Source organism: Penaeus japonicus, unplaced genomic scaffold, assembly GCF_977035675.1.
Source record: "Penaeus japonicus unplaced genomic scaffold, GWHDUDI00000001_assembly GWHDUDI00000016, whole genome shotgun sequence".
Lineage (NCBI taxonomy): Eukaryota > Metazoa > Arthropoda > Malacostraca > Decapoda > Penaeidae > Penaeus > Penaeus japonicus.
Window position 1 is genome coordinate 6,466,847 of NW_028234418.1, and position 7,500 is coordinate 6,474,346.

Sequence of the window (7,500 nt, forward strand, 5' to 3'; positions counted from 1 at the left end):
TTGAATTTCAGGGCGAGGATGGTGGATTCGGGATATCTTGCCCAAGGTATGTTGCACGAAGTGCCCTAAAAAGGGGGGGTCCAGGGGGGGGGTGAAGCCCCCCTTTGGCTAGGGATTAATTCAAAACTAGGCAAAGTTAGGTAGGTCATTGGGTTAAGATTTTGCAAGCGAAATATGCCCCGAAGTAGGATGAGGTAGCACGAAGTGCCTTAAGAAAAGAGACCCAGATTGTGGGGTCCAGGGGTGCAAGCGCTCATTAATTTCACAATATATGAATAGTAGAGGTTGAGAGGAATCCATCGATACCACTTTTGTGGTATTTCGTAACGCGGCGTTATTTGGAAAATTTACCATAATTATTATAACTGCCGTAATATTAAGCAAAATGGGTTTCAACTCACTTCCAAAACCTAGATGGCACCACTTTCTTCTAGCACCAGCAGGAGAGAGAGCCTTGAATGGCACCCATCTACGGTCTCTAGCAAGCACTATCTCTATAGAGGGATGGCACATCACAAGTTGCTGATCTCTTGCTCTAAAGTACAGCAGATGAAAGATATGCAGGCAGAACGAGAGGAGGAAGGTGACTTACACCATGCCCAATGCCTACAATGTGCCCCTGTGCCAGTAGGGATGCCGTTTATTGTGGCACTCACTGTCAAAAGCACAAGTTTCCTTCCTCTTCCCTACCTCTTCATTTTCGATGGTTATAAGTTTTGTGTTTGTTCGTGACAGCACACAAATACGAAAAAATAAAGTTGCTTTTTGTCACCCTAAAACAGTAATACTTCTATCACATTGAGTATAAAGAAAAAAAATGAGTTGATATGGACCCTGAACTACAATTTTAGTCAACTGCAGAATTGATGGAACCTGTGATACGACATATATATTTCTAAAAACAGTAAAACACACAAAAAAAACAAAAAAACAAAAATGGATCTAGCTCTACAATGAGTGACTAAAAGGGAGTGGGAAAAATCAAATTATGTTGCAGAAGCTGCCTTGATCAGAAATAAAACTCATCCTGGATCCTGTGTAAGCAAATCTATCCTCCGTCGGCAACGGGTTAATGATTTATGATGAAATAAGGATCCAATCTTGGATATTAGTATACAAGAAAATATGTTTATCTTTATACAGTTATCTGTGTTGTTAGTTTTTTTTAACTGTAGCTGTAAAGGAAGTACTTATGGATAATTTATAGTATTCATAATAACAATAATGTGTGTTAGCGTACGGTTCGAAGTTGAGTGATGTGACAGGCTAGATTTTATCCTCAGATTAGGGAAAGATTGGAAGATTGGAAGAATTGATTAGGATAGTTAGGGAAAGATTTGATAGATCTTCTGGTTGTAATAGACTCTCTTGATTATGCATACAGGCTCCTACTTTCTTTTGGTCTGTTTTACTGAGGATTGATTTGTAATTATTTCAGTAGTGGGAAGCTTAAATTTTGAATATTTATAAATGTATAGAAGAAGTTAATTGATTTCGAATGTGTAAAATTTATGTTACATCACTAACATTTTATTTTTTTTACAAGCAGCTGAAGAGTCATTGCCACAGGATGAGGCAGAGAAACTCATTCGCCTTCACCCAACTCTTAGTAAACGTCCTGCCGAAGATGAGGAGCAGCAGCCAAAGAAAAGTGAGTGCTCGATGGGTTTTATTTGACAGGAAGTTTACCTAAAGATGATTTTACTACTAATATTATTAATAATTTTTTTTATTTTTTATTATTATTATTTTTTTAAACAAATTTTAACTGCTCTCTTCTATGCATAGAAAAGAAAAAGAAGCATCTGAAAGCCTTAGAGGAGAAACTTGATGAAGGGGCTGATAATGAAGTAGAACAGGAGTCTGAGGCGAAGGAAAAGGAGGAAAAAAGTGATTCAGAGGAAGAGAGAAATGGGGAAGCAGAAGAGGAAGAGGAGGAAAGGAAACAGCGTGAGTATTGTAACATAAAGATGTTACACTTAGGCTGTTTTTTTCGAGACATTCTAAATATTTCAAAATGACAAGGTAATCACTTTTATACACTCAGTAATTAGAAATAGTGATGCTTTCAATTAATGTGATGGTATTTTCTATTTTTCTAGTTGACAGTACACTGGGCTTCAATGCCACCACCACCAAATCCTTTGATAGCCTTGAGGGATGCATTTCCGACGAGACAATGGGCGCCATAAAGAAAATGGGCTTCAAGGACATGACAGAGATCCAGGCGAAGGCGATCCCCAAACTCCTGGAGGGGCTCGACCTACGAGGAACAGCCAAGACTGGAGCAGGAAAGACCCTGGCCTTTGTCATCCCTGCCGTGGAATTGATGTACAAGCTGAAATTCAAGCCTAGGAATGGTGGGTAACAATCTTCGGTTCATTTCAGCTCAATTCTTTTTGTGATTTACTTAGAAATTTGATTTGAAGTCACAATGAATATGCAAACATTGGAGTATCTAAAAAAAAAAGTACAGCTATTTTGTATAGTAGAATAATTTAATTACCATAAATTTAACCACTTATTGAAATGGGTTTGTGTTCATGTGCTATACTTGCAGTGTGTTATTGATATATAATAAAGTAAAAAAATAACAATACTGAATATTTCTCAAGGTACTGGAGTTATTATCATCTCCCCAACTCGTGAGTTATCCATGCAAACATATGGTGTCCTAAGAGAAATCATGCAGGACCATTCGCAAACGTTTGGTCTGATCATGGGAGGTGCCGATCGCAAGGGTGAAGCAGTAAAGCTGCGTAAAGGTGAGGATTTTGGTCATTCAGTGATTATTTTTACATTGTATTGGTCATTCAAAACAAAGGTTTTACCTGAAGATGGATTAAAAGTATATTTCAGTAATATAGTATCACCAGTATCTTATATTTTTCTTTCTTTTTTTCTTTTTTGAGAAATGTATCTTAAGAATGTTATTGGTCATGTCACTTGATTAGAATTGGTCATATGTATTGGATATTAAAGAGTTGCTGTACTTGCTGATTTAGTCTGTCCTCTAGAACAAACAACTTCATTGGATATTGCTGATATGTTCTGCTTGAAAAGGGATGAAGTAGTGAGACCAATTTAGGCCTTGTTATTACATTTCATAAATATAATCTTGGTTTGTCAGGAAAATACTCAAAATATTGGAAACTTTTTGTAAATTTTTTTTTTTTTTTTTTGCTTGTCAATTTAAAGAGGAATAGTGGGCAAGAAATGCTGCAAAGCCTCATTTTTAAAATTCATCATTAGTTAAGGGGCATTAGATTGCTAGAGCCTTCTAATTTAATGAATTGTTAAATGCAACATTTTCCTTTCTTTGTAGGTGTCAATATCTTGGTTGCCACACCAGGAAGACTTCTGGATCACCTCAGGAACACCCCAGACTTCCTCTACAAGAACATGGTGTGTCTCGTTATTGATGAAGCCGACAGAATTTTTGATGTTGGATTTGAGGAAGAGATGAAACAGATCTTGAATATTCTGCCAAGTTAGTGTCTGCTTTTCTTTTCTTTGATTTTAAAAGTTATCATGTTTGATGTTTATATTTATACATCGTTGTTATAAATAGAAAGATTTTTTTATGTATAGTTGCATAATTTCTTTCATATTTACCCAACCACTTTCAATACAGAACGGAGACAAACGATGTTGTTCAGCGCGACAAAGGATACGAAGACTGACGATCTAGCCAAACTTGCTCTGAAGACTGAACCCATGGAAGTAGATGTGGATTCAGACAAATTGCATGCAACAGTAGAGGGCCTAGAACAAGGTAATTCCAAAGTCCACATTTTCTTACACTATTCAGTGTATTATGAATGATACTAAATGACTTATGAGGGCAAGCCCGGTGCTCAGGGTGAGCAAGCGGGCAGCCTAGGCTCGCGGCTTGTGCGTCCGAGAATCTCGAGGCGTTAGGCTTATGCCTAATCCCAGTATTGTGACCATGCAAAGCCGGAACGGCCCCGGCGTGAATGGGTTAAAAGAATTATTAACCCATTGGTCGCAGTTTTAATTAAATATTTATGCAGTAGGATGGCTGGTTTACATTGTCTGGCACTGTGCCATCCGCATCTACGACTGACTTTGCCTTTGCAGCAAATCATGCCATCTGCTGCTAATGGGTTAATATCTCAGATACACAGATCCATTAGTCTAGTGATTTTGGATCAGAGGGATTGATATGAGCTTTGAATTATGTATCTGGTATTGAGAAACAGCATTTTATATGGCTGTAAATCCAAAACATTGAAAAAGAAATATATTTTAGTGGCGTGATTCTAGCAAGAATTTCTCATTCCTTTTATTTGCATATTCATTTATTCATTTTACATAACTATATATATATGACTTATGTATATAATTGTTTTATATCATTTTCATGCCAGATTAGAAGCAATAATTTTTTTTTTTTTTTTTTTTCAGCTTACCTGGTGTGTCCGGCTGACAAGAGGTTCCTTGTTCTATACACATTCATCAAGAAGAATCTGAAGAAGAAAGTCATGGTTTTCTTCAACTCCTGCATGACTGTCAAATATTACCATGAACTATTGAACTACATAGATGTCCCTGTGATGTGTATCCATGTAAGTTTTTGGGCAAAGAATATTAGTTTTATGCCTATTGTAGTTTTTTTGTTTTCCCCCACATGTTTATCACTTTGATTCAGCTTTGGGCTTTTAATTTCTTTGCTCATCATTTCCTCTTTACAGTAAATATTTACTCTGGCTGGAGTCACTGGTAGTTGGTTTTGAAAAATTTTACTGATAGAAGAAGAGGTTGTTAGCATTATTCTGAGTCAGTTTTGTCAAATTTTCATGATGGTTGTACTATTTTGTTTAACCATATATCTTTTGTATGTTTAAAAAAAAATTATGCCATTACCCTTTCCTGACGGGGCACGCGCTACGCGAAAACCCTTATGCCGGGCGATTGCAATATTGCATTGAAATCGTCACATTGGCATGACGCCCCGGCATCGGGAGTTTGGCTGTGTCACACGAGTGTGACGCACCGTCATCATAGGGTTAATGATTTTTTTCCTAATTCCTTTTTTTCTCTCATTTAGGGGAAACAAAAGCAAGTGAAAAGAACCAACACCTTCTACCAGTTTACAAATGCAGATTCAGGTGTATTACTGTGTACAGACGTGGCGGCCAGAGGTTGGGACATTCCAGCAGTTGACTGGATTGTGCAGTATGATCCTCCAGATGATCCCAAGTGAGTGTGTGGTTGTCTGTTCTCCAAAGAAAGAAAATGGTATACAAGGGAATTGGATATATATTCAGTGGGAGCATAATTTATGATTAGCTTGAATGTTTTGTATAGTATGTTTGATGAATAATCTTGTCAGTAAGCAGAGTGCTTTCATATTTTAACAACTAATGTATAAACTCAAATCATGATAGGCTGGCACAATGGCAATTGATAATGTAGTAATAGTCATTACTGACAGGCTTTATTGAAAAACTCTGGCTGACCTTAAAGAAGCTAAAATGAAAGAAATAGGGATCAGAGAAGCAAATGATTATACTTTTTCACTGGAAAGACAGCATGTTGCAATCCTCCTGAAGCTAAAAAAAAATTATTTTGCCCAGGGAATACATCCACCGTGTTGGAAGGACAGCTCGCGCAGGAGGTCGAGGCCGCGCCCTTCTCTTCATCCGCGAGGAGGAATACCTCTTCGTCACTTACCTCAAATCTCACAAGGTCAATGTAGATTGCATGGACATTTCATGGACTAAAGTGGCAAACATTCAGATGCAGGTGAGTTGATTGATTTTACTGGTGTTATACTGTGTGTGACTTTGTTTTTTCTATGTATATGCACAGGTCCCAGTGCAGTATTTTCTCTTTTGATATTAGTACTATAATCTGTATTATTGAGTTTTATTAATTTTTTTGTTTACTATTTTTATTGTTGTTTTTGTTAACATTAGCATTGTTTTACACACACACACACACACACACACACACACACACACACACACACACACACACACACACACACACACACACACACACACACACACTCACACACACACACACACACACACACACACACACACACACACACACACACACACACACACACACACACACACACACACACACACACACACACATATACATATACATATACATATACATATACATATACATATACATGTTCATGTACATATATACATATATATATATATATATATATATATATATATACATATATATATATATATATAGATATATACATAGATAGATAGATATATATATATACACATATATATATATATACATATATATACACATATATACATATATACATATATACATATATACATATATGTATATACATACATTTACGTATACATTTACATATGCATGTACGTATACATTTACATATGCATGTACGTATACATATACATATATCTATCTATCTATCTATCTATCTATCTATCTATCTATGTATATGTACATTTATATATGCACATACATATATTTACTTATATGTATGTACATATATATATATATATATATATATATATATATATATATATATATATATATATATATTAATATATTGATATATTTATATATATACACATATAAATATATATATATATAAAAATATAGGTATAGATGTAAATACATAAATGTATATGTATATATTTATGACTTGTATTTATATTTATCTATACATGTATTTATCTATATGTATGTATATGTGTGTGTGTGTGTGTGTGTGTGTGTATTTGTGTATATATCGACAGATATATAGATGTAACTATAAATAAAGATATGAATATATATGTATTCCATTTCAAACCTCCCTTTAATTTTTCTTGCTGTATTTTGTGCAAAATGAAGACAGAAATAATATTGTTGATTCTTTTCTTGCAGTTGGAAAAGCTGATCGGCCAGAACCATTTCCTTCACCAAAGTGCAAAGGAGGCTTACAGAGGATACCTAAGAGCATATCAGTCGCATCAGCAGAAGAACATCTTTGACATCAATACACTTGACTTGAAAAAGGTGATGTTATGTCCTTTTTTGTGTGTGTGTGTGAATTATAAGATTGGTTCCTATTTTGCCCTTTTTCCTTTCTTCTGAGAGTTTTTTTTCTCTTAATATTTACTTTTTAATATTTCTTTCTAACAAACTATTTTTTTTATCATGCAGGTGGCCAAGTGCTTTGGCTTTATTGTACCGCCCCTCATCGACTTAGGTGTGGCATCAGCAAAACCCCCTCACAAGCGGGGAGGTGGTGGAGGCTACGGCGGATTGAACCAGAAGAAAGTCTGGAAATCGCAGTTATATCGACAGGGGAACAAACCTAGATACTAGTTTTATGTTTATTTTCTTTGTTGTAATCAGAGTTATATTTTTTATTGTATGCTGAGACAAATACATTCATGGAATCTGGCTTCTAGCAAGATGGCAAGTCCATTTGTAGGGGTTTCATTTATTGAATGAAATGTAATTGGAATATATACTTGATTA

General features: G+C 35.5%; 1 protein-coding gene across 2 annotated transcripts in view; it reads left to right on the forward strand.

Moving 5' to 3' along the window:
* Positions 1–7,500, forward strand: part of pit (probable ATP-dependent RNA helicase pitchoune) — a 9,534-nt gene that overhangs the window by 1,803 nt on the left and 231 nt on the right. Inside the window, exons 2-12 of one of the 2 annotated variants that reach the window (XM_043015007.2) lie at positions 1,550–1,651; positions 1,789–1,950; positions 2,103–2,360; positions 2,616–2,765; positions 3,326–3,490; positions 3,635–3,775; positions 4,429–4,589; positions 5,072–5,223; positions 5,601–5,769; positions 6,901–7,032; positions 7,180–7,500. The exon at positions 7,180–7,500 is cut by the window's right edge and continues 231 nt beyond it. In XM_043015007.2, coding sequence (XP_042870941.2) covers positions 1,550–1,651; positions 1,789–1,950; positions 2,103–2,360; positions 2,616–2,765; positions 3,326–3,490; positions 3,635–3,775; positions 4,429–4,589; positions 5,072–5,223; positions 5,601–5,769; positions 6,901–7,032; positions 7,180–7,344 — 1,757 coding nt within the window. In that variant the 3' untranslated portion in view covers positions 7,345–7,500. Of the gene's footprint in view, positions 1–1,546; positions 1,652–1,788; positions 1,951–2,102; positions 2,361–2,615; positions 2,766–3,325; positions 3,491–3,634; positions 3,776–4,428; positions 4,590–5,071; positions 5,224–5,600; positions 5,770–6,900; positions 7,033–7,179 lie in introns of both variants that reach the window. The other variant, XM_043015006.2, reaches the window with a different exon arrangement.